The sequence below is a fragment of the Alligator mississippiensis genome, chromosome 7, assembly GCF_030867095.1.
Source record: "Alligator mississippiensis isolate rAllMis1 chromosome 7, rAllMis1, whole genome shotgun sequence".
NCBI classification, from domain to species: Eukaryota; Metazoa; Chordata; order Crocodylia; family Alligatoridae; genus Alligator; species Alligator mississippiensis.
In genome coordinates this window covers 29,759,704-29,787,235 of record NC_081830.1, presented here as the reverse complement: position 1 = coordinate 29,787,235, position 27,532 = coordinate 29,759,704, and the positions used below count along the sequence as shown (strand labels likewise).

Here is a 27,532-nt window from a genome sequence, read left to right as displayed (position 1 = left end):
GCTGCCCTCATCTTGTCCCTCCTCCAGCCGCTTGCACACTGAGTCGTGGCTCTACCCCACTGCCATGGCCCAGCCACCACTACCACCATCACCAATCCCCTCAGACCACCACTCTGCTCACCACCCCACATCCCCTCTGGGGTACAACTGCAGCCTGAGGGGAGTGGCACAATGGCTGTGCCATGGTGGCAGGCTGGAGGATGAGCAGCTGGCAGTGGGAGGAGGAGAGGGCAGCATGGCTCTCTCCCAACCCCACCGTCACTTCTCATGTTGCTGGCAATGCGGCTGGTGCAGAAGCCCCAGCAATGCTGGCAGCAACAAGTCTCGCTGGCATGCTCTGCCCTCCCACGCTGGGTCCTGCCTGCTGGGCTGCAGAGGTGCACAAATATGAGGGGGCATGTGCCCCCACCAGACTACACCGACATGTCACCTGTGCCCTCTTGCCCCCCGATGCATAGTTTATGCCACCCCCCAAGCCCTCCTCCCACTCCCCCTAGCCCCAAGCAGCCCCTTGTAGGCCAGAACTCTACCAGCCTGCAAGGAGAAACCTGTGGTTTCCAGCATTTTACTCCTTTAAAAGGAGAATCCATGTTTAAAGTTTGTTCACAACCCTTTCATATATTCTTGTGACCCACTTTTGGGTCACAACCCATGGGTTGAGAAAGGCTGCCTTAGAGCAACTCAGGTATGCAATCCAAAGCAGGTAAAAAAGGATCACAGAGTCATCAACTCAACCACAGTTCATTCCCAGCTGGCCCATCTCTTTAAGGAAACCATACACGAGCCTTTCTGGCCCAAATGTCACCAGCAGGATGTGGATTCTCTTGTGGGGCCCAGGCCTTCAACCTGTGGAAGGTTCCAAAAGGGACATTGCTTTATTCCCTGAAAAGGCAGGGTTGGGCAAGCACAGGCTTCAGGGCTGTAGGCTTATACATTGTTTAAGATCAACATAACCAACGCTTTGAGCTATTCTTGATTTACGAATGGTTCGATTTACTTACACACCTCGGGTCAAGAAGACTCCTCAAAAACTGGAAAAGCAAGAACTGGTCCTACAAAATGGGGAAAACAAACAAGGATTAATATTTAAACACTATGTTGTAGTTCAGAGGAATTTTTACATGATAGCTTCTGAAGGAACTACAATTCATTCTGATGGGACCAGTTCTCATGGAGAGACTGGTCTGTGCTTCTTCCTGACCACAGATTTTTCACCAGTGTCACTTGTTGAAAGAACATCTCCACCATGTGCTCACTCTCTGCTGTCTAACTGGTGTTGTGACCTCTACAAGCCATCCTGCCTCAGAAACCCCAGAGCTGCCCCGTCAAGCAAAGAAATGCAAACTTACCAGTAACTGGAGTTCTTTAACATGCATTATCTACACACATTCTCTCTTCCAGCCATATCTTAGGCTTACGAGCTTTGATTACAGGCTTTTTGCCTTAGCAGTCCCTGTGGAAACTGCCCATCTGTCTTTCATCCCTGCCCCCAGGGGATAGAGAGGCAACATGCATTTCCTGCTCCCCTGCTTCCTCTCAGCTGCAGAGGTCCATATTTTATTGTGACAGAGGATAGAGGGCAGTTCAAATGTTTATTGAGACCAATGCATCTCACAAGAACTCTGGTTACTGGCATATAATTTTATTTTCTCTTTTGTGAAATGGTCCACATCCACATTCGCTCTTGTGGGTGACTCCAAAGTAGTGCCCACATACCTGGCGGTGGACATCCAAGTCCCCTGGATGAATAGGAACTGTAGGACTACTCAGCCAAGTGCACCATCTACCCTGGAGGCTTCCAAAAGGATGTAAAGGCATAAATAGGACTCCTGGTGGCTGCCCTGCAGATGTCACCTACAGATGTTATTCAGGGAAGTTATGGAAGGGATTTGGGCGCTAGTGGAACAGGGCCACATGACAGGAGATGGATTCACCTGGGTGACCTCATATCCAGTCAAACAACCAAATGCGTTCCAAAATGGGGAATGCTTCCTAAATCCAGGTTATTTACTGGATCAGCCAAAATGGACAAAGCTTTGGGCAACTCAAATCCAAGATAAGCACAAAAGAAGTTGCTGAAACCACCTAACAAACAATCTATCAAAAAATAAAACAAACCAACCAACCCAGGACAATTGAATGGTGAAATTATGTACAATTTTGGTAGGTATCACAACAAAAATGGAGAAAATGAAGAAAGCCACAACAAAAATAGGTTTTGTATCCCAGCCAGCTGCAGAATAGATAAGAAATGAGAGTCTATACAGTGTTGTTAGAAGGACATGCATATGTCCCCTTCTGTCAATTAAAGCTTCTTGGCAGGTTTCAATGAGTGCATGGCAAGGAACAACCACAACTCCACCCCCTACCTCCTCCCTCCAGCATGTCTCTGCAAGGACTGTGTTAGGAGGAACCAGAGCCAGGGACTTCTTGCTGTGTATTTATGGAAGGAGAACATCAAGAACTGTATTAGTAAGGATCTGGACGGCCTACGTCAAGCCATGTGCTAACCTGCAACAAGAGGAAAAAGAAATTTTCCAAAGGTGCGAATTATTCCAGAGCAACCCACTTTAGGCAACTCACTGGTTCTGGGCATTGCCTGACAGGACGCTGGAATAGAAGGTCCTGTCGTCTGATCTGTTCTGGAGATTCCTATACATATGGCTAACCCAAGAGAGAAACATAATACAATTACAGCACAACACAGTTCAACCCAACACCTTTTGGAGCATCTTTACCTGAAGGTTGTTAATGATCCCTTCAAGCTGATCATTGAAGTGCGTGGTGATCAGGTCTGCAGCTTTGCTAGGGCTCAGCAAAAGCAGCTCCTAGGGACAAAAAAAACATACCCCCACCTCCATTAGCTTTAGTTTCACAGGCTATAGGATCATGCATTAATGCTGCATCCACATACACTGTAATATTATTTACACCTCCACGTGACAGCATGTGAAATTTAGCAATGAACACCACTGGGAGAAGAATGCTTTTGAAGTGACAATTAAAAAAGGTGACAAGTTGATATAGTTTTGGTGCCAGACAGACTCCTCTGAAGGCTGACTGAAGGAGGTACAGAACTGGCAACGGAAGTGTGCAAGAGACCTCACACCTCTGAGGCAAAGGTCTGAATTGAAGGAAGGCTTCTCCTCCTGTACCTCTTCAACCTCCTACATTTGGGCTGAGACTGCAGGGAGAGGACTCAGACCTAAAACCTAATTTCAGAAGGCATTTATTGGCAACTCAATGGTATCGATGTCTGATAACCACAGACCCGAGCTGGACTGAAACTAGTAACCTACAAGTAAACGTCTCGGTAACTGAAGACACCTCAAAATGGAAAAAAAAAGAAAATTTTTTAGCCAAGATGATGCAACAAATAACAGGGTAGCAGATAAAGAAAAATGGCCGTTATGAATTAAATCCGTTCATTCTGCTCTAATGCACAACATTTCATTACATGCTATGAACTGGTCTACATTTCAGTACTGCATCTGCCATAGCTCTGCCACCACAGCCCTTTGGTGTATGGGGGCAGAAGGGAGTTTCTGCTGCTTTCATAGATTCATAGATGTTAGGGTCGGAAGGGACCTCAATAGATCATCAAGTCCGACCCCCTGCATAGGCAGGAAAGAGTGCTGGGTCTAGATGACCACAGCTAGATACTCGTCTAACCTCCTCTTGAAGACCCCCAGGGTAGGGGAGAGCACCACCTCCCTTGGGAGCCCGTTCCAGACCTTGGCCACTCGAACTGTGAAGAAGTTCTTCCTGATGTCCAGTCTAAATCTGCTCTCTACTAGCTTGTGGCCATTGTTTCTTGTAACCCCCGGGGGCGCCTTGGTGAATAAATACTCACCAATTCCCTTCTGTGCCCCCGTGATGAACTTATAGGCAGCCACAAGGTCGCCTCTCAACCTTCTCTTGCGGAGGCTGAAAAGGTCCAGTTTCTCTAGTCTCTCCTCGTAGGGCTTGGTCTGCAGGCCCTTGACCATACGAGTTGCCCTTCGCTGTACCCTCTCCAGGTTATCCGCATCCTTCTTGAAGTGTGGCGCCCAGAATTGCACGCAGTACTCCAACTGCGGTCTGACCAACGCCCTATAGAGGGGAAGTATCACCTCCCTGGACCTATTCGTCATGCATCTGCTGATGCACGATAAAAGTGCCATTGGCTTTTCTGATGGCTTCGTCACACTGCCGGCTCATGTTCATCTTGGAGTCCACTAGGACTCCAAGATCCCTTTCCACTTCCGTGCCACCCAGCAGGTCATTCCCTAGGCTGTAGGTGTGCTGGACATTTTTCCTCCCTAGGTGCAGCACTTTGCATTTCTCCTTGTTGAACTGCATCCTGTTGTTTTCTGCCCACTTGTCCAACCTATCCAGGTCTGCCTGCAGCTGTTCCCTGCCCTCCGGCGTGTCCACTTCTCCCCATAGCTTTGTGTCATCTGCAAACTTGGACAGAGTACATTTCACTCCCACGTCCAAGTCGCTGATGAAGACATTAAAGAGTATCGGTCCAAGGACCGAACCCTGCGGGACCCCACACCCTTCCAGGTCGAGACTGACCCATCTACCACGACTCTCTGGGTGCGACCCTCTAGCCAATTCGTCACCCACCGGACCGTGCAGTCATCCACATCACAGCCTCTTAACTTGTTCACCAGTGTGGGGTGGGATACCGTATCGAAGGCCTTCCTGAAGTCTAAGTATACGACATCCACCCCTCCTCCTGTGTCCAGGCGTTTCGTAACCTGGTCATAGAAAGAGACTAGGTTGGTCAGGCACAATCTGCCCGCCACAAACCCATGCTGGTTTCCCCTCAGCATAATTTGCCCTGCCGGGCTCTCACAAATGTGAGCCTTGATAATTTTTTCAAATACTTTACCAAGGATGGAGGTGAGACTGACCGGCCTATAGTTGCCCGGGTCCTCCTTCCTCCCCTTTTTGAAAATGGGGACCACGTTAGCCCTTTTCCAGTCCTCCGGGACTTGGCCCGTGCGCCACGAGCATTCGAATATTCCCGCCAGTGGCTCTGCAATGATGTCGGCCAGTGCCTTCAGCACCCTCGGATGGAGCCCATCCGGGCCTGCCGACTTAAAGGCATCCAGTTCTTCCAAGTGAGTCTGCGCCACCTCAGGATCTACGCATGGAAGTCTGGCGCCTTGCTGCTGCCTCTCTACAACCCCAGTGAGAGACTTGTCGTGCCCCTCGCTTAGGAACACTGAGGCAAAGAACTTGTTGAGGAGTTCAGCCTTGTCCCCCCTATCTGTCACCAATTGTTTCTGCCCATTTAGCAGCGGTCCTATTCCTCCCTGGGCCTTCCTTTTACTCCCAATATATCTAAAAAACAATTTCTTGTTGTCCTAAACAATTTCTTGTTGTGCTTTGTGAGATGCCACCCAGGTGATATAAAACAATGCTAATAAAAGCTCTCTTCTGTAAGCATAGCTGTGTCCAGCCAAGGTTTTTCTGACAGAGCTTCATCAGCTACTGACAGTGATCTTTTCACACCCTTATGCCAACAACATTTTCTAATGCAGCCCATGCCTAAGTTCCTACCATCATTTATATTCATAAAAGTTATCCACATACAAATATGGCACCCAGGACCCCAAAGTGTGCTAAATAAGGTACGTACATTCATAGTGTTGGCACAGCATGTGCACTGTAACGTTCCACTCCTAATGCATAATATAAGGCATATTTTAACCAAACTGGTGTACATTTGGTCAGAAATTTGGCAAAACTTCTTAATCTGTCTGTGCTTTGTCTTCTGGATAAATCAGTCCAATACAGACCAGAATTTTAAAAAAGTCACCAGAAGTCACATCTCAAGTCTCAAACAGTGTAATTTAAGTTAATTTTCTGTCTTCCTAAATAAAACTAAAAAAAAACAAACCTGAAAAAGGCCATTGTAAACTGAAATTTGATACATGATTCTTATGGAAGATAAATGCTTTACTTAGTTTAAAAGGAAGATTTTATAAACCTACCAGATAGCAATTGTGAAAATAATGGACCAAGAGAGAACAGTTTTTCAGCTTCATAATTATAACATCAGTAAATATAGTTTGGAAGAAACTGCTGGCAGGAATTTGGAATGCATTCGGATACATTACCCAGGTAAAACATAGTACAGGGAGGGTATCATTAGTTTAGATGTCTCCTGCTCTCTTCACTGAAGTAACTGCTCCCAAAAATGGAGGGCATTTTCATCAGTGAGTTCAAGAGGGAGCACACCCCTGAGACAAGGGCAGACTCACAACAGTCCAAATACCTATGAGGTCCCCTAATGGCATCATAACCTTGACAGGTGGAACACCTCAGCTAGGGCCTCCAGGGATATTAATACAATGGGGCGAGAAAAGATAGTGTTGACCCTTCATTGCCAAATGACATACAAGAGATCGGTGCCAAGTGAGCACCAAGAGCAGGGCACGTTGTCACAGCTCTAGAAGTTAATCTAAATGTTCCCCACCCCCATACTTAACAAAGAATGAAGGCATCTCCAACATAAGGTATTGATTCATTGTGCTGGAGCAGTATTTATAACAAGCATTGATTAGTGCACATGTTACTCACAGAAAGGCTTTGCTAGGCACTGACCAGAGTAGGTCTCACTAGAGCTCCTTACACAAGCTTAGACTGGAATATACATGTAAGAGACTGGTACAAGATAACAGAGAATGATACAAGATGTGTACTGCTGCCAGGAAGGCAGCTTAAGTCAAATGTCTCAAGCAAGAACCGTGAAATACTTGTATAATGAAGAAAGAACAGGAACACAGATCAGGATGCATGACAGGTACAGGATGATCCAAGATACTAGAGGAATGTAATAGGCAGCTTCTTCAAAACATGTTTTTTCCTAAATGCACAGCTCCTAATCAAGTTGTTTTGCTTAGTAATGTGGGTTGGTCTATATAGAAGGGGAAGCTGGAAAAATCTGAACCTTGTACTGGCTTGATGGGGCATACAGATTTATGACACACCGCTGCCACGGGCAGACAGTACAAGAACACCCTGATGACCTGGGCATGTTTGTGCTGTGCTTTGTGAGCAATAAACCCAGCAGTTTTCATGAAAATGAGCTTGAGTGTGGTCTTTCTTTCTATAAGAGGTCTTTGCATATGCTCTCTATGCTGTTGAAATGCTGTCTGCAGAGAACCACACAGACCACATGTAGGGAGCATGACAGTGGTATGTCTTTGCAGGCTTGGATGTATAGCACAGTAGATAAGCACTATGGGCCAGACCCTATTCAGCATCTAAGTGTGATCCCACTCCACCCTTCTTGAGTGCATGAAAAGCCATTTACTTAGTCATCTTAGCCTTAAGATTACCAAAGTAGATGTGTTAACTCACAAAAAGTAGCAAACATATGGACAACTCACCCTTCTTTTGCACTGAGTTTTCCCTGGACTCTAGCAGGGTACAGTAGGATGGTACCACAGTGGCTAAGTCCATTTCTGCACCTAATCAGTGGAGCAGTATTTGGCCCATATGTACTGAAGATATATATACATACACAGTATAGTAAAATATACAGCAACTGAAAACTCCCCCTTTGCAATGCTACTCCTCTCCTACCAAACAGCTATGCCATTTCAGAAATGGACGTGCTCTCTCCTCCAAAACAGCATGAGGTGCTGAAATTTGGAAATGCCATCAATTCAGCATATTCTGTACCTCCATATGTTCCAGAGCTTTCTGCCACACTGAATGCTTCTCCTCTGCACTGTATCCAGGAATGGACAAAATATTGTGGATGTAGTTGAAAACGTCTTCCTGAAAGGCATAAAAAAATTGACAAAAAGGTATCACAGGTTCTTGTCCCAGCAATTGGCAATTAACTTCTCAGAAGAACAGGAGACAGCTTGCAAGCTCTGGTTTATTTGAACACAATCATTTTCAGTCTACCAGTGAACTGTATTTCAAGAACAGGCAACTGGATTTTTATTCCTTTTTCTTAGTTGTTAGACATGAAGATAAGGTCAGACTCCTTGGCTGTTCTTTTTAAACAGCCCGACTAACAACATTAGGAGGAGCATATATCAAAAGCAGCCCTAAGGCTAGCCCTTTTCAGTACCTGAGTCAATGAATACAAGTGAGAACATCACCAGCAACAGTTATCATATGGACCTAGACAGCTTCTAAAGGAAAATTAAGAGTAGCAGAACTGGCAGCAAGAGAGACAGGATGAGATCTGGCAAAAAGATGGGCTTGGACTCCTGCCATTTTTGAAGTTATCATCTCTTTCCCTACTCCTGCACGGCAAGGACAGAGCTTGATCCCTGGAGTCAAGAGAACAGAGGAGAGGAGGGAAGACAGCAGCACTATGGAGGGAAGGCAAGTCCTCTACAAGCTCTTCCACTCTGGCCCCCCATTCCCTATTAGTGTTCACATTCTCTCCAGCACTGGTCTCAGCAGTTCACCCCATCTCCTTCGCTTCCACACATCATCCTGCCCTTCTGTTGGTTACATCTCTGTTACCAACTCCTCTTAATTCTTCCACTTTTCTCTCTCACTCTCATAACTTTCAACCTCCTGGCCTTAGGAGTGTAGCGAGATCAGCTATGAAACCCCAAGATGGGGGGAGGGGGAGATGCAGGGCTCCTCTGCCTTGTCCTTCTGTCATTAGGGCAGGGAGCACTGCATAAAAAAACAAACAAAAAAAAAAAAACAACAAACAAACCACATTTGGAGTGTTGTTGTACCAGCCTTCAAGAAGGGCACTCAATGCCCAAAAGCCTGCCTAACAACTCTCCCACCTACACAGTTGGCCCAATAAAATGGTATCATAAAAAAGCCTCACCTCTGAAAAATCAGAGGTATTGCTGCTTACCTAGCAGCAAGAATTTATACCCCAGCCAAAAAAAAACACAAGGGGATTTGAAAGCCTCTGGTAAGGAGGATAATAGGGTCAGAGACACAAAAGAAACATGGTGAGGAATTCCAAAAACAAGGCAGGCTTGGGAGGAAGCCCAACCTCAGATTTATGTTCTGCTGTTCAAGTTACAGATGAAGGCAGGGAGCTGTGTGGACCTTAATTCAGGCTATGACTACAGTAGTGATTGTTCAGTCAACCCCCCAAAAAAGAATCAACTAGGATGAAAAAGTTTTAAAACAGAGAAGTGTGACAGAGGGGGGTGAAGTGTTGTCTGCTCTCAAAAGCACAGATAGGAATTGTGTACATGGTGAATGTGGTGAGAGGGAAGGGGAAAAAAATCCCCAAAAACCCTGTTGTTCTTGAGTGAAGAAAGGTTAAACCTTCTGCTCTGAACCCACCTTTCTCACTGGATCACGCAGGTAACAATCAATGATTCGGTCATAGTGATGCTCCCGTTCATACATAAACTCACAAATTTGGTAGCTGAAATAAAAAAAGAAAGAAAGATACATGTCCCACATCAGAACAGCTCTGCTCTTCAATTTTCATTTGACAGTAAGACAAGACTATGCAGCCCAAACAGCAGAAGTTTTTGGCATGGCATTAGAAGCCTAACTTTGTTTACAGATGACTCAATCAGTCTAACGACTCCTGGAGGAATATTTTCCCAGTTTCTTGGCAAGTAGTAAGGCTGCCACCAGAAAACCTGCTTGTTCCCTCCATGGTTTGTGACCGAATTAAAGCCATATCCTTCTTGGCTACAGAACAAGTTGGGGGGACGACATGCAAGCACACAAGGAAACAGCAGCTTTACAGGGATGCTCCCCTGCCTTTTGCTTCTATTCTGCTGCTGCTGACAGGTTTGTGACCATCTAGTTAACAGTTCTCTTAGAGCTCTTCTGTCGGAGCATCTCATTGATTCTTTCAGGATGACTTTCTAACCTTTGTCACAGATTACCACCAGGAGCCAGTACAACTATCCAGTCTGAGTTTCTTCCTTCCATTTAGCCAGTGACATGCTCCCCAGAATGAAATCTGTCAGCCATCCCCACTATGGAAACACCGTGCTCTGGCTGCCTTCTGCACCTCAACTATCCCATGAAGTCTTCCAATAGGATAAACAGGCAACACGGAAAGGGCAAGCAGTTTTTTATTTCTGACATACACTCAGCTCTAGGCTAAGCCACTGACACATTGGCTCTGAGGACTGCGATGCGTTCTGGTATATAACTGTTGACCAGCCTTGAGTGTTTAACATGTTGGGTTTTTTAGTTAGGAAGAGAGAAGATTAAAAAAAAAAAATAGTGACAAAACTTAAGCAAGCAATCAAGCCATCAGCCTGACAGCTGCCCCCAATCAACAACTAGATCAGGACATGGTAGAAGCAATGTTCTGCTGGTGCCAGCTGGTTGCTCTCTCCCTGGCCAGGGAGGAAGGTGAAGCACCCAAGCAGATACTCAGAGATCTCAGCCACTATAACCCACATGGCATTACTGATGCATCTGCAGGTCTCATGAAGGCTGACAGAGGTGTGGGCGATTCCTTCTGGGAGATACTCAAAGACAGTACTGAATGATTAGCGATGTCACCCAACCCTCTGGCTCTTCCTAGTTTGGCACTACAGCTCACAGTGTCAGAGACAAAGACTTAGAGGGGGAGCTACTGACTGAAACACCACTTTCCGGAGGGATAAAGCAACCAAAGGAGATGATTTTCATAATCAGCAACATGGGGGCTAATCCGTTCCTGAATGCCTCCAGGATGAAGCACTCTACTTCCACCCATGCTGCAGTCACCTTTGTTACTCCTAGGGTAGATCGTTAGAGCACACTTGGCACAGGGCTCACAACCTCCAGGTGAAGCCTGGCTATTTGAGTTCTCATGTTGGGAATGAAATGCATCAAGCCCCACGTGATGTGTTCCAAAATGAAAGGTTTACAAACCTTTGCAGACAGTACTAGTAAGGGGAGAGGAAAGAATACACAGCAGATTACAAAAGACAAATGCCTTGAGAGAGACTGGGATACAGGTTTTAGCCGTGTTGAAATATGCAGATCTCTTTTATTAGACCAACTAAATTGTTGCAAAAACATTTTTTTTTTTTGTAAGCTTTCAGGCTCACTTGCCCTTCCTCAGGCAAAGGAGAATGCATATATTGTAACATTTCTCCCAGGTGGAAATTAAACTTCATATTGCACAGGAGAATAAAAAGATGCTCCAAGTTCCCCTGGGTGGAAAAGATCATTTTATGCAAATTAGGCTTAAATAAAAGTTCAAAGAAAGAAGAAAAAATTCAGCATCCAACTTGCCATCAGACAACTTAGAAGTAAACAGGCTGCTTGAACTTTTATTTGAGCCTAATCTGCATAAAATTAACTTTTCCACCCAGGGGAACCTAGAACATCTTTTTATTCTCCTGTGCAATATGAAGCTTCATTTTCACCTGGGAAAAGTGTTACAATCTGTGCATTCTCCTTTGCCTGATGAAGGGTGAGTAAGCCCAAAACTTGCAAATAAAAAAAAAAATTGCAACTATTTAGTTGGTTTAATCAAAGATATCACCTCTGCCAAGAGTTCTGCATATTGAGAGAGACACAAACTGACACCACATGGAATACAAGCAACCATGCTGGGGTGGAAGGAAGTCAAAGCACAGCTGCAAGATGGAGCAACATGCCTGAATAAAACTGATGACCAGAACAGCTGGAGAAGGCTGCAAAGGACACTGAAAATAACAAGGGTATTCATACATTAAAAAAAACCCCAAAACAACAACAAAAAATTAAATGCTTACAATTCAGCTTTTTCTGCCATTTGGATGAGACGGTTCTCTTCAAACTGTACTATTCCCCCAGCCTGCAGCAGTTCTAACAGGACCTGCAGGTATTCAATAACAATTAGTAGCAATGTGATAGCACCTAGAAGCCACAGAGCTAGTGTCATCCAACATACACCCAAACGTGCAGAGCAATGCAACTCTCTCCACACCAAAAAGCTCACAGCCTAGTCAAACAGGAGTGCTGTTCCTCCACTTAATTTTTTCAGTTCTCTGGTTTATTGATGCTCTCCCAATTTCAAGGTTGCATTTTCCTACAACTCCCTCGGGGAAGGAGTGTGAGATGTGGCATTTATTGCCATCCACCCTCTTCCTCTACATAGGAAGGGATGAAAGGGAATGGGTGGCCTTCTCTTTCATGGAATGCCCTCAAGATGGAGTTGTGTGAAAATTTCAACAGAGGGAGAAGAAACCAAACAGCCTGGATCTTGGCAAGTTAATTGCAAGGAAGGTGACAAGAATCAAGCCCCCGGAGGAGAAGAACTTGCTAAAACAAGTGAAAAAGGGATCATAATTAAACAGGACACAAAATCAGAAAAATAATTAATCAAAGGCAACTGATCTCAGGCCTCTGCTTCTCTCACAAAAGCTGCATCAGTTTATCTTCAACAAGCTAATTGCCTCCGTTTAAAACCTCTGTCTGGACATTTGCTTCAGTTACAGAGCTTCATTTCACTTTAAATCCATTTCTAGTGCACTTAAGTTAAACCAGTGTAAATCCAGTAACCATGCTCCAGAGCTCAGGAAACAGAACAGCTGTTTTTAACCTTGTCCCTTGACAGGTTTCCCATAAATATCGACTTCCAACTCAGCTAGAAAACTGATCCAGGGGCCCTTCCCATTTAGCACAATGCTCACTGCCTCATGCCTGCATGCAACAGGCCTTTGTGGGGGGTAGCAGGGAGGTTAAATGAGGCCCAGGATGAGAGCTGCTGGGAGTCTGGACCTTAAAAACCATAAGAGTGGTCAAGCCAAACACATCACACCTTCAAATTAAAGTACTTTGCAAATGAGCCACAAACCGTTCTACCTGACATTGTCAATCATGTGATGAATAAGAAGAACTCCTGAGCCCTCTAAGGTGTGTTTGGGTGGGGTGGGGAAAGAGGCAGGGGCAAAACCAAGGCAGATGCCATGCTAACTCCATTAATGTTATATATGCCGCAGAAGCCCTGACACCTTTGGTTCTTCTGGGAAGAGAAAGGCATGCAGTGCAACTTCGTCTCTCAGGGTAAAGAGGGGAGGTTTCAGGCACCAGAAACTAACATCACAGCAGTTGTCACCAGGTACTTTTGCTCTGTGCTACCTACTGTGTCCTGCTCCCATCTCCTTCTTCACCACAACAGCTCCTATACTGGCAGCTTCCACTCTGAGATGCTGCCCTCAACACATCCTGAGGCCTGTCTCCATCAACCAGGTTTAACTCTTCCTGGCACTTCTTGGGTCAGCCCTTCACCCACAGGGAAGCGCTCCTTTACAGGTGGTTACCTGCTGTCTCTCGGAGTGTCGGGAATCATCATCAGGACTGCACAGAAATTCAAGGACCTGAGCAAGGAGAAAAAAAGATCATGCTCATGACTTATTTCCTGCTGGGTGTCTGCTCAGCCTCCTTCTCTTCCAGGCTCTTTAGATCTCGAGTCACAGCAACCACCACCCATCAGTGCAACCCCCAGTTCAGGCCACTCGCTCACCTACCTGGCAGGTGTTGATACTAGTATTAGTTACTCCCAAGCAACTCCATCCAGACAGATACCTAGCAGAGGCATTGCTACAGCCCCCCCTTACAGAAGCACACTGAACACAGGACTGAGGTATTTACTCATTACATACATAAACTAATTATAGTGCATACAGGTCTATTTAAGCATGTCACAACTAATCTGCTCAGCCCTTTTAGTCTGGCAACACTGCGTGCTCTACAGTGCAATACATATCCAGCCAAAGGGACCGCTATCAACACCACAAGATTAACTGTTCGGTTCTCTCCTTCCTAATACCTGCACTTTACCCTAAGGCACACAAATACCTGTAAAAATAACAGGTTGGAGTCCACCATTTCATAATGATGAAAGACTCAAGGGTAAGGAGAAAAAAAAAATTAAGAGATAAAGAAATAGATAACCTAAACATGTTAACTGCACATTGCCTTTTCAACTCAAGGGGCTTGAGAATAAAGCAATTTCTTTTCAAATCATATGGGTTTCTCTTCATCATGGCAGGCTGAGATAGGAAAAAGCGTTTAAAAATCCAGCACCTATGTGCTCCTGGACTCCGTGTCTTTTCCAGTCCACCAGCCAGTTTCCTACTGCCTCTATAACATTTAAAAGCTGGTGCAATCCAGCCAACCTACAGCACAGCTAGCAGTTTACTTGTGGCACTGCATTCTAGAAGCCTCCATTTCACACGCAGCGAAATATTTACCTGATCAAAAAGTGTCCTGTTCACAAACAACGTGTTGTTGGGCTTGGCGAGCTGCCGAGCAAGGAAGGTAAAGAGACACCCAACCTGCGATGGGGTGAAGTCAGAATTTTCCACCATGACCTGGCAAGTTGGAGGATTAAAAAAAAAAAGCAGAAAGAAACAACATGATTTAGCCATTATGCAGTCACCCTTGAGGTGGACAAAAGCAGAGAACACTGCTAGATGCTGCAGCATGAAACGCTAGTTGTGCACCAGGCTGAACTGAGAAGTATTTAAAGAATAGCACACTCACATACAGGATCCCCTGGCTGGGGGAGCCAGGCACTGCTCAGACATCAAGCTATGGTAGGTGCTCATTCATGCTTTTGTCTTGGAAGCAGAAGACAGCAGGATGGAACAAAAAGGCCCCCCTGGTTCAGTGCACTTCCCTGCCCAATTTGGAAATGCAGCCGTGACAAGGCCAGGCTGCCTGATTACCCAGTCACACAGCAAGTGGAGCGACTAGCAATCTAAGAGAAAACTGGAGAAAGGTGCATAGGACTGGAACAGAGAGATAAGGGACAAATAGGATGGGGTTTAGCTGCTTGAGCATCTCTCTGTGTCTATCATGGAATTAGTGGCTTCCCTAATTTAAAGAGGAAATGCCTACCCAGTCAGGGCTACCTGAGGGGGTGTGATGGATGTGACACTGCTTCTAATCACCTCTTTGGTAGAGGCATCTGACTGAAGGGAAACAAGGCCACATGTGTGCTTCAGGGCCTGAGGATGCAATCTGCACATGCACTCCTGTACCAAAAGGGCCTTGAGCAATGGTATCTTGTGACTGGGCGAAGCAGGAGTATTTGCACCCATGGCTCAGCCTTTATGGGAGGAGATACCTCAGTGCAGAGCCTGGTCAAGCAGTGGGATCTCATTGTTTGTGCCCATGAACACAGGCCACCGTTCCCAAGAATGGGATACCAGAAGAGCAACCTGGTGGAGAGGAGCATTTGCATCTGCACTTAGCTCCTTAGTGGGGGGGGTCATCAGGCCCAGGTGCCCCACATGCAGCTCTGAATGGCAGAGACTGTGCTAAGGGGAAAACATGAATTTGACTGCAACTTGCAAGGGAGTGTCTCACTTCCCCAACACCTACACTGGCCTCATTCTGACAGCAACAATGGGACACTGCTTCCCCCACAGCTTTTCTGAAGCTACAGAAGCAGCTCTCATATAAATCTGCAGCAAGTATGGCAGCTCCTTTCACTTCCCTGGTGCCCCTGCTTCCCCAGAAGTGCCTGCTGAAGCCCAGAGGAGGGAAGCAGGGGTTATTCCACCACCTCCTCCTTTGCTGGGTCTGACAAGCAGAGCACCAACCAAAGGATGACCACCCCCAAACACCTTTTCTATGCAGACAGCGAGGGCAGCCCAAAGTAAGAGGAAGAAGTGGAACTGAAGAGGGACAACCCATTACAGCCCCTTGTTCTCTGCTGCAGCCCAAGTGAGGGCAGCCTGAGGACTACCTGCCACCAGCTATCAATAGTCCACAGAGGACCGTGTGGCAGCTAAGAACAGTCAAAGCACAATACACACCAGCCACTCCACCTCCCTGGCCCTGTGCTGGATGACAAAGGAGGAAGATATGGGAGCTAGACCAATCCCTCTCCCTCCCCATGACCCTTCAGTGAGGATCTAGGGGCAGAGGCCACCTGCTTGTGCCACCCAAGTTACAAGATGGGAGCAGAACATGGTGGGAAACCTGCCTAGGCATAGGAGCTGTGGCTCTTGGCCTGTCTGGAGTGGCCCTGCCCCTAGGCTTGCCCTATAAAAAGAGAGAGATTTAGACAGGCCTTCTTGAATGAGGGAGCTCCAGCTGGTACATAGGGAGTTCATGCCTACTCACATCTCTCCACCCAGCCTTGGCAGATAACAGGAGCATGTGGTGGTGACCAAATGCTTAATGGGGCTCCTCAGTGGGCCATTCTGGACCCTGCTTGCATAGGTGAAGGCATGATGAATAAAAAATCATGCCGATTCATTAAGTGCCTGGTCACACCTATACTCACCTGTGCCTGGGACAAACAGAGGAAGCAGTGAAGCCCCAGCTAATTCTGAATCAAGTTAAGACCCCAGGATGATCAGGGGGCTCTGCTCCATTGAGGCCGCTACCCCCAGGCCCTGTGCAAAAGGAAAAGGCTCTTCCTGTTTGGCTAGCTGCAGGTCACCCAGAACCTGGAGCCCATGGCCATGCAATTGTGGTTCTAAACTCAAGCAAGGTAGGTGTTGCAAAGTCAGTATGCCAGGGTATGAACCTAATGAGCATAAGCATGCCCACCATCTATCATATGAGGGTTACAGGGACATATGACCAGAAGGGCCTCAACCAATGAATGGTGCCTGAGACTCCATAAATGGCAGGAATGAAATGGGACACTTTGCTTGGATAGCCCTAATAAGAATAGGGGACTTAACTGCTTTGTGCTAGGCAGGTGTATCACCAAACCCCCGTCTTCTCAGTCAGAACTTGCAGCAAAATAATCTCAGCCAGGCCTCAGCAGTGCACTTGACAGCACTAAGTCTTGTGAGACTAGCATATGCACAATGGTAAGCTTATAACATAGGATACACAGACACTAGGAGTATGAAGTGCTGAGTCAGGGACCCTCTTAATAGAACACATTCAGGCTGCACAGGACTGACTTATGCTAGAGGCAGCATGCACCTGTTTGGTGCTGGGCTGCCTGAGGATGCCAAAGAGGCACTCCAGTCTGATTAGAGAGGAGCATCTTTGCTTTCAGACCACTCAGATGCCTGCATGAGAGAAACGCTGTAAATTTTCTCAGGCACTTTTCACCCTAGCATGCCCACTCATTGCCCAGGCATGACCTGCTCCTTAAAGAGATTCAGGGTTTGAGATGAGTCCCATGAGATGTGTGCCCTTCTTGCGAAGAAGGCTAATGGTGTAGTGGGCTGCATTAGTAGGAGCATTGCCAGCAGATCGAGGGAACTGATTACTCCCCTCTAACTGGCACTGGTGAGGTGACACCCGGAGTCCTGTGTCCACTGTTGGGCCCACCATTATAGAAAGGATCTGGGCAAATTGGAGAGAGTCCAGCAGAGGGCAACAAAAATGGTTTGGGGGCTGGGGGACATAACTTATGAGGAGAGGCTGAGAGAACTGGGCTTGTTTAGTCTAGAGAAGAGTGAGGGGGGATTTGATAGTAGCCTTTAACTCCCTGAAAGGGGGTTCAAAAGCAGATGAAGCTGGACTGTTCTCAGTGGTACCAGATGACAAAACAAGGAGCAATGGGTTCAAGTTGCAGCAAAGGAAACTGAGGTTAGATATTAAGACAAACTTTCTCACTAGGAGTGTAGTAAAGCACTGGAACAGGTTACCCAGAGAGGTTGTGGACTTTCCATCCTTGGAGCTCTTTAAGACCTGACTAGACAAAGCGTTGGCTGGGATGATCTAGCTGGAGCTGGTCCTGCTTTGAGAAGGGGGTTGGACTAGATGCGACCTCCTGAGGTCCCTTCTGACCCTCATTTTCTAAGATTCTAGTGCAACCTTCATTGGTACAGAGCAGACAAAGGACAGTAATGGAATTTGTCAAGGAACGGAGCCTTATTTTGTTGTAAGGGTCAAAGAATATCAACCCCCTCTTTTTGGGGCATTCCTTTTCTAGAAAAGGGTTTTGCTGGCTGTGGTATGGGATACAACGTTACCTGCTAACTCCAAAGCATCCCTTCCTAGTCAAATATATGCTAGATTACAAAGAGATCTTTTTTTTTTCCCCTTCCTCAAATTTATTCGGGGTTTGAGGAAAATATTCTAGCTGTTCTTCAAGCCAAGAGCTTGTGTTATGTAACACACAGGACATGGCTTCTGCTGGCTGAAGCCAAGTTAGACCCTGTCATCAGACATGTGAGCTTCATGCATCCTTGCTTCATCTGAATCACCACCTCATCAGATTTTGCACTCCAATTCTGCCACCTGCAGACAGGATGCGAGCACCGCCTGCAGAACATGGCCACCAATTCCCTTGCTGCCCATACAAAAAGACCAATCAAAGCCCAAGCAAGGGAAACCACATTTACTGCCTTCTGCCTGCCTGCACCTGACAGCAACACAGATCTCCATTTATTAATAGAGTCCAGCAGCGACAGCTTGCAAAGTAAAGCAGATATTAACCTGCGCTTGCTAGGGCCTATCAGTACAGCGCTTAGCAAGGTTTTTATTCCCTTCCTGGCTTCCACTGCATTACCTTTCAAAAAAATGCTTGGGTAGAAATTCTGACACTTAAAGTTAAGGAATATTTTAGAGGCAGCTAGCTCAAAGTTATTTAATGCAAAACAAGGGGTCAACAGGCTTTTTAAAAACTTCTCTAACTCTGTAAATATTGCACTAGTGTTTATAACTCAATGATCATCCACATTTGAAGCAGAATCAGAATAGCTCTTTGCCCAGAAAAGATAAAATGTGCACTGAATGAAAACAAGACCCAACACTTGTTCAGTACACACCAAAGGTAACATGGGCTTTGCTAAGTTTTCAGCAGCCTTTTGATTGTGCGTACTATTGTTCTGCTCATGTGGGATGCCTTTAGAACAAAGGCCTTAAGAAGCCTGGTTATTTTATAGTGCTACCAATCATGTCCAAACCTATCACTAAACATATAGGATTTTCACCACAACATTAAGGCATATCATGCTAAATTTCAGAATTTCTACCTCAAATTGCTACAGTACTAGAGCATTTCTAAAGAGTTGGGTTCTTTTTTGTGCTTCTGAAGGTACCTCTCTCTCTGCCTTCAAACAGTTGTGCCTTTGGCTGTTGCTTTAAAAAAATACATGCAAGGCACAGGGAAATAATTTCCATGTGGCAAATACATTTGCCACACACTTTTTGTCTCTTGATCCACCTGCTAGTTCACCTTCACAAGCTGTTCTGTGTTCCAAACCCCTCAGCACCTGAGACAGCATCAGGTTCAGATAGTTCCTACTCTTCCTCAGAGGTGAAGTTAAAGGAGGAAGCTGAGTAGGGGAAGAAATTGTTATCACAGCAGTCCTCTCACTTCTCTCTTGCTGACTGCTGTGCATATTTGAGCACTGCATCTCAGGTTTCCTGCCCCCCTGCGAGTCAGTTGTGGAGCTCTAAGAACTATTCTTCCAAAATGGGGGAAGGAACAAGGCCGGCTCTCTTATCCACTTCCAAAATACAACACTTCTGAGCAGGACATGAATGCCAAGCCCTTCCCCTTTGCTTGCAAATCATAAAGATTTTAGATTCTCTGGTGGAGTATGACATTTCTAATCTTCAGAGTACAAGCCAGGGAAGCAGCATCTCCTGCCTTTTACTCCAAGATGTATAGGGAGGTGGTTCTATCTTGAGTTGAGTCCTTTTATCTAAAGGGGAAGAAAGAATATTTTCTTCATATTGTGTATGGTTCCTGACTTGCCCCATGCACTCAGGGTTAGTACTGGAAGAATTTGTCCATTTTGGGGGTTTTCATTTGTTTTTTGTTTTTTTAATGGAAGTATATGAAAGCATGCCCGGGTTTCCAAAATAGACCAGAGTGCAATTAACTTGGAAGTGATACTGCATGTTAGCATACGTGTTCTGGCCATTCCTGTCCCATCATGTGTACAGCATCTGACCCCTATGAGAAAAAGATCTCCCTCCTAGATACTGTCTCTCAAACCCACTCATGTTAGAGAAAACAACAATTCATTGTTATGGGAAGTATCTGAGACAGTTTCCAAAAGCTGCCATTTTCCAGTCACCTGCAGAGCAGCTTTTCTGCACAGCAGAAGCAGAAAACGCAGCACTTGATTTTGGAAGTGAAACCAAGGCACACTCAGGCATGATGGATCGTCAAAACCTGATCTTCCCTGGGCTTGTGACTGAAATGGCAAAACTTCTGGGTAGGGTTCAGGTCCTACTCCTGTCACTTCAGCGAGCCATTTCACTAGTGGAAGAATAAAGCATCAAAGGATGCCGGAGCTCTGGGAACTCTGGACCTTTGTAGCTGCCCCCTGACTTGCTCTGCTTCTTCCAGCTGCCTTTCCTTGCAAGATTAGCTATCCACCTCCTCCATATACCAGCCAATGGCAGCACACTGTGCTGCTTGCTGCTGGGCTTAGATGGGTCCCTTCTTCCCCCCCTGCTACATAGTCTTACATTCTCTTCCATCCCAGTTCCAGCTCCATTTTCCACCTCTCTTTTATTCTCACTCTCATCTCTCTGCCCCAATGCTGACACAGCTCCATCTCTCAGGTCATTTACTCATTCAATTTACATAAAATGATTACTGAAGACAGGCAGGCTTTCCACTAGCAAGGCTGACTTCCACCCAAAACATACCAGCTACACTAGCATTTAGAACAGCAATTCCCTGTCAGAGCTCAGATTCTCAAACCGTCTGCTCTGTCTTCTTGGCTGGCTTTTATCAGCCGAGACGCCCCACTAACAAGTAGTTGCACTGCCTGTTTTCCAGGCTGTACTAAATGCTTAGAATTGAAGTCTAATGAAGGACACACATGAACCTGTGCCCCGTCTCAGTTTAACTGAGCTTACATCATTCATCCAGATTCTTTCTTCTCATGGATCTCACACTCCTCCAAGTTTTATACATGATGGGCAGCACCAGTGAATTGCAGCTATTGCTAGGGTTGAGGGCAGCAATTGTCATTTTTGGCTAGGAGTACCATGAGGCCTCACTTCCTTTATGTCTGTATCTGCCCTTGGCAGTCTTCATAAGGTTAAAAGCCAGATCATGAGAGAGGAATTCACCAAGAAGCCCCTCTATATCCCCTGGCAGGTGAGGAATTAAGAAGGATCTAGTCAGCCAATGTATTTCACCCTCAAGACCTGCTTCCTGGCTTTGCAATCTTTAATTCAGATGCAGGGCAAAAAGGACACTGGTGCTTCACATTTGGAATTACCCTAGAAAAATCAATATATTCGCCACTGAAATGCCTAGAGGTTTGCACCCTGTAGCACGATGCCAGCCTGTGGCTCAGTACCCACTCATCTTGCCATCAGAGAGATTTCCAAGCCATTCTTAGAGGGTTACTCTCATCACGTGGATGGCAACAAGACTGGAAAAATTAAGTCTCCAAGCCCCATTAAGGACAGTTCAGATGCCATCTGTGAGAGATGCCGAGAGATGGGGCTCAGGGACAGTGTCAGCATCAGTACAATGCTTGTATCAGAGCAAACAGCCTGATACAGCCAGCCGAATCTCAAGCTAGGTTCTGTTTGTGAGAAAGGACCTGGGGCATGGTGAAGGGGTGTCCAGCTGACAGCCACTAAGGTATGAAGTGCAGCACTGAGCACAGACAGCTGGGCATTTAAGTGCAATTCTGTTCCACCCTGTTCAAGTCCTTGAAAATCCATTAATGAATTTACTTTATAGTACTTTTGACATCTGACCTAAGGGACACAGCCATGAAACAGCCGCGAGGGGGAGGAAGGCCCACCCACCTTTTGCTCCATTTTTCAGGGACTCGATCCAGGTGGAATAAGAGAGCACTTAGCCACTTAAGTACACTTACATGTCTAAACAGGCCACCCAAGTGCACTTATTTGCTCAGCCCCTGCAAAGACTGACCTGTGTCAGACCCATGTAAACATATCCACAGTGGTGCTGTATCAAGCCAGGCTGGAAAATCCCACAGTTCTTAGCAGCACATGAAATAGGGCTGCTCTACCTATTCATCCCCAAGGTGCAGGGCTCTCTCTCTGGCCTGGTACAAAGCTGCTGTCTGCAGCTGTGTCAAGAGAAGCAAACTACATAAATAGCTACCAAGTGGAGCTGCTTGTTATTAGAGCTGACAGTTCTGAAGGCAAGAGCAAACAGCACTTGGCAGCAAGAGATTTAACAAGAAAGTCATTAAGGGACTAGTCAGCTAACCTAGTCAGCTGGTAGCACCCTGGACAGACAGCCCTGCCTCACTATTTCTTTCCTGTCCACCACCGATAAAAATGTCATTGGGGGTACAATGGTACAAATTAAAGGTCTTGCTGATTCAACAGCACAGCTTTATCAGAAGGCTGGTGGTTAGCTTCTGGGAGCAAAAGAGGAGGACTGGTTGGCTGGCAAGTTACTGTGAATACTGTGGAAGTGTAGCATGAATGGAGTGGGCAAATAGGACTTTAGAACAGTGCAAAAAAGAGGAGTTGGACATGAAAGTACAACCCAGGTGAAGTTATGAGACAGGACTGGAGAACTAACAGTCCCTGTGCTTAATTTAACCTACATGCTCACAGCAAAGCAAGTGGTCTATCAGCTCAGGCTGCTGAAGTGAAACCTGAGCCCAAGCCTATACCCTCAGCCACACCTGCTGGCTTGGGTTTATATCACCCTCAAGCCCTGGTTAAAGGCTTTTCCACATGTGAAAAGGCAGCCAGGGGCAAAACCTGAGTTATAACTCATGCTAACTTTGTAGTGAAGACATCCTCCAAGGCTTGGTTGCACTCACTTTTAGCAGGATATCCACGATTCTCTGTTGATACTCCACCGCTTGCTTGTCATTCTTGAAATCTTCAAAAGTCTACAGAAGAGGAGAGAATGTGTTCCATAATATTCTGTACTGGTTTCTGGAGACTCTCCTCCAGTGTTATTCCCACAAACAAAATGCCAACACGTGTGTGGAAGTGGGGAGGGTGCCAGGGTGCACTGGACACTAAGTGCAAGCATTTCTCTCACCGCTGTCTGGAAACTTGAGGGGCCCAATTCTGTGCACCCCAGGAGTATCCATGCAGGATCAGGTCCCTCACCTCCCAGGAGAACCTGTCCAGCTTTCCCTGCTTACAGAGATGTGCCCAGGGAATCTCCAGTTGGCTCTAAGTGAGGAGGCCCAGAACCCAACTGGACCTGTGCCTCTGTGTGAAGCACAGGGCAGCAGGGGACCTGATGTGGATACCAGCAGAGGCTGGGGCTGGCATGGGACCTGGCAAGGAGGTGCAGGGCAGTGAGGGACATAGGGACAAGGGGAACACCTTGCATGTTGTCCTGCACTGGGCAGGGGCCTGATGCAGGGCAACAGGCATCACAAATTTCACCCAATAAAGCAGATGAGCTGTGGCACAGCGCCTCTTACCCAAGCTGATCTGCTTTGTTTAGCGATGCCTGTTGTCACCCAGAGAGCTTCACCAAGGGGTTTCTGCATCAAACCAAATACTTTCTAGCTTGCCTAGAGTGTCCCTTTCTTTAAAAAGTTGCCCTGTGACAGCCCAAGAGAAATACTGGCTTTGTCCTCTCCCAATGGGGCCTGAATTGCCTCTTACCAGTGCAAGGACGTTAAGGAACTCCCGGGTGTCAAAGTGCAGCAGTGTACGAACATAGGGATAAACTTCTTCATCAGTGGATGCCTCGGCTGAGTGGAGGCGGATAAGAAACTCAAAGACCTGAAAGAGAGAGAGTCAGGCAAGGAATGATGATTTCCTTTTATGCCTTAATTGTCAGCATTTGAATGCCTGACAAAAGTTAGCTCCAAACCATTCTAAAACAGAATAGGACATTACCTGTTTAGGCAGCTTAAAGTACAGTCTGATTTCACAGCACAATGTTCTGGCATTTACTGCCATTCCTCACGCAGTCTGGGAGAATTTCAGCATAAGTTCAATGAGCAGGCAGCATCATTATAAGCAAAGCAGATCAGCTTAAAATACCCCAGGGTCTCTTCAAAGCTCTTACCCAATTATTGACATTTACATTACTGGTGCTCACTGGCATGAGCCAAGATCATCTCTGTAGGCCCCAAACTGATGAAGTCAAGCAGGGAGCAAAACTGATTAAGGCCAACCTTTTAACACTCAAGTGCCTGAAGTCAGGAGGCTGTATCCATATTTAGGCATCACATAACTGTCTGATTTTCAGAGACATTGTGCCCCAGTGCCATAACTAGGAGCTGCAGGTGTTCACCAACTCTGGCAAAAAGTCAGATCACTTTTTCAGATGCCTCTCCTGAAAGGCACCAGGTTTGTAAGCTCTCTGAGGCATTTCAGAGTTCACAGAAATACCATATGCAAAGCAGCCTCTCCAGAAATCAGCAGTGAACCTGGAAGCTATCAAACTCCAGTCACAAGCAATATGTTACAGGCTAAAAATTGCATTAACCCCAGAGGAAGCACTGTTTTAAACAATTTATGCATTTTGGGGATACTGGAAATGTCACCCTTCACCACTTTCCTGCCACCTTTCACTGGCTTTCCTGTAAGTAATAATACTTACACAAGCCAGTATTATTATTATCATAGATATAAGAGTCAAGTCAGTCCTGAGGCCACTACAACTGTTGGGGCACCTTAGATGCTGTAACAAAAGATGCACTTGTGGCACTCTTCCAGTCCTCCGGGACCTGACCAAAGGGCCAATGTGCTCCCTATTTTTAGGAAGGGAAGGAAGGAGGATCCGAATAATTATAGGCCAGTCCGTCTCACTTCCAGCCTTGGAAAGGTCCTTGAAAAGATTATTAAGGATCATATTTGTGCGAGTCCAGCAGGAAAATAATGCAGCAGGGCAACCAGCATGGATTTGTAGCAGGTAGATCATGCCTGACCAATCTGGTTTCGTTTTATGACCAGGTCACAAAACACTTATACGCAGGAGTAGAGGTAGATGTTGTTTTCTTGGATTTTAGGAAGGCCTTTGATGTGGTATCTCATCCCATTCTCACAAATAAATTAAGAAGCTGTGACATATATGTTTACATGGTCCGGTGGGTGGCAAATTGGCTGGGGGGGGGGTCCACACCCAGAGAGTAGTAGACAGGTTAGTATCGACCTGGAAGGATGTGGGTAGTGGGGTCCCGCAGGGGCTGATCCTTGGACCTGTACTCTTCAATGTCTTCATCAGTGACTTGGATGTGAGTGTGAAGTGTACTCTGTGCAAGTGTGTGGATGATACTAAATTGTGGGGTGAAGTGAGCACTCCAGAGGGTAGGGAACTATTGCAGGCAGACCTGGGCAGGTTGGAAAAGTGGGCAGAACACAATAGGATGCAGTTCAGCAAGGACAAATACAGACTGCTGCACCTAGGACGTAAAAATATCCAGCACACCTACTGGCTGGGAAATGACCCTCTCAGCAGCACAGTAGCGAAGAGGGATCTCGGAGTCATAGCAGACTCCAAGATGAACATGAGTCATCAGTGTGGTGAAATCATCAGCAAAGCTAACCGCACTTTATCATGCATCAGCAGATGCATGACAAATAGTTCCAAGGAGGTGGTACTTCCCTTCTATGTGGCATTGGTCAGACTGCAGTTGGAGTACTGCGTCCAGTTTTGAGCACCGTGCTTTAAGAAGGATGTGGATAGCCTTGAGAGGGTCCAGAGAAGGACCACTCATATCGTATGGGGCCTACAGGACAAGCCCTATGAGGAGAGACTAAGGGACCTGGACCTCTTCAGCCTTCACAAGAGAAGGCTGAGAAGTGATCTTGTGGCCACCTACAAATTCATTAGGGGGACGCAGCAAGGGATCGGAGATGCTCTGTTCACCAGGGCACCTCTTGGGGTAACAAGGAACAGTGGTCACAAACTGACAGAGTAGATTTACACTAGACAACAGGAAAATCTTCACAGTAAGGGTGGTCAAAATTTGGAATGGGCATCCAAGGGAGGTGGTGCTCTCCCCTACCTTGGGGGTCTTTAAGAGAAGGCTGGATAGGCATCTGACCCCAGCACTCTTTCCTGGCCAGGCAGGGGGTCAGACTTGATCTGTTGAGGTCCCTTCCAACCCTAGCATCTATGAATATATGAACCCTAGGTTAGTTGAGTTCCTTTGCATCATTGGTGATTCTTCAGGCAGTGTCCTGGTGGCACCCATCTCTTCTCCAGGTATGGATGGCCACTGGCACGAGCTCACCTGCCCTTTGACAGGTCTTGTTTTTAGTCCTGTTGGGTGTCCACATGTCCTCCTCACCCAGGCTAGCAGATGTGGGGGTGCTGGTTTAGTTGCTGACAACCCAATCATGGAGCAGACTGTACTGATTTACATGTACCAAACCAAGAGAGGCCTGGCCTGACAATAGATATAAGAGCTCAGCAGATAAACATGCATAACTAGGTCAGGTCATTTCACAATAGATCTTCAGAAAAAAACTGGATTTTCTGCCTTGTGGCTCCGACCCCAACAAGATGCCAAGCAAACAGCATTTAGAGCTAGACAACATCTGACATGGAAGTTTCTTGACCAGTCAGAAGTCAGTCAGAATTAGGGCAGGGTGGGGAGGGGACATTGGAAAGGCTGTTGACACCTGTGTCTTTCAAGCTAAATAAGTGGCAAAGAAAGGTCTTCTTTGGATACCTGAAAGAGTCAATGCTGTGTACACAGATACACATACACATGTATGGCATTTACAAAAAAAAAAAAAAAAAAAAAAAAAAAAATCAAATCCCAAGTCACTTGCTCCCTCTCTACCTCAAACGGAATACTGATATGGGGAATACAAGGCAACAACAGCCTACCTAAGGAGGGGGAGCCTTAGCCTTTCAGCCTAAGAGATGGCTATTCCCCTTGTGGACAGTGCAGCACCAACTTCAGAAGACAACTGTCCTTCTGCCATATTTTTTTTGGAGACAAGTTTCTACAGGCCTCAGCTTTCCCCAAGTTCTCCCAAACTGTACTAAACTCCTTAATTGTTTTTGTAGCAAAAGCCCTAAGTCAGCAGACCAGTTTTTTACTTAATTAGGAACAGAACCTAATTTTTAGAATGATGGCAAGATTGGCACACGCAAACTTATTTGTCCTGTAGCTCAGGAACAAAAATCCACAGGTCAGGGATCCTTCTGGTGCATAGACAGTGCAAGAATAGGGGCACTACTCTGAGAGGTTCAAATGGATTCTCATTAGAGCTCATAAGATGCAGTCAGGCTACAGTAATAGTTCCTTAAAGCTCAGTGCTAGTTTTGCTCACACCACTTTACGGAGATCAGAAGAGAGTGCGTTATGGGATCAGAGGACTGCAGGGCCCCTAGCTGCAGCAGTTTTCTATCACAAGCCTATCCAGTGCAAAAAGAGGTAAAGGAATCACTTTATTGTCTTACACCAAACAGCCATTAGAGTGAGTGTCCTCACCTGGTTTTTAACCAAGGGAACCAGATCTTCAGGAATATCACCCAACGGGTAAGCACGACCTGCCAAACAGCAGCTGTGGGGAAGCACAGAAGCCAGGGTTACAAGCAAAACACTGCCAAAGCACCCCCAGGTCCCGAAGCACGTGAACAGCAACACAGTCTCTTCTGAAGTGCCTACTGTTCTGTACAAATTTAAAAAAAATCTTTATCTCAAAGCATCAGCAAATGGCTAAGCCTGCATCTTGGACAGCAGTGTTGTCATCCCACAGAAATCTCTGTGCATTGAACACAACAAGAAGCACCAGCTACACAGCATCAGAAGCAGAAGGT

At 46.2% G+C, this 27,532-nt stretch overlaps 1 protein-coding gene across 7 annotated transcripts in view; it reads right to left on the bottom strand.

Moving 5' to 3' along the window:
• VPS8 (VPS8 subunit of CORVET complex) overlaps positions 1–27,532 on the bottom strand; it is a 167,635-nt gene that overhangs the window by 79,656 nt on the left and 60,447 nt on the right. For 5 of the 7 annotated variants that reach the window (XM_059730747.1, XM_059730749.1, XM_059730748.1 and 2 more), the window contains 11 exons: positions 27,204–27,276; positions 23,410–23,529; positions 22,602–22,673; positions 14,142–14,261; positions 13,209–13,265; positions 11,679–11,761; positions 9,283–9,367; positions 7,684–7,782; positions 2,739–2,828; positions 1,717–1,854; positions 1,006–1,052 (listed from right to left, as the gene is read on the bottom strand). In XM_059730747.1, the coding sequence (XP_059586730.1) occupies positions 1,006–1,052; positions 1,717–1,854; positions 2,739–2,828; positions 7,684–7,782; positions 9,283–9,367; positions 11,679–11,761; positions 13,209–13,265; positions 14,142–14,261; positions 22,602–22,673; positions 23,410–23,529; positions 27,204–27,276 (984 nt within the window). The remainder of the gene's footprint in view (positions 1–1,005; positions 1,053–1,716; positions 1,855–2,738; positions 2,829–7,683; positions 7,783–9,282; positions 9,368–11,678; positions 11,762–13,208; positions 13,266–14,141; positions 14,262–22,601; positions 22,674–23,409; positions 23,530–27,203; positions 27,277–27,532) is intronic. The other 2 variants (XM_059730752.1, XM_006270452.4) reach the window with 1 other exon arrangement.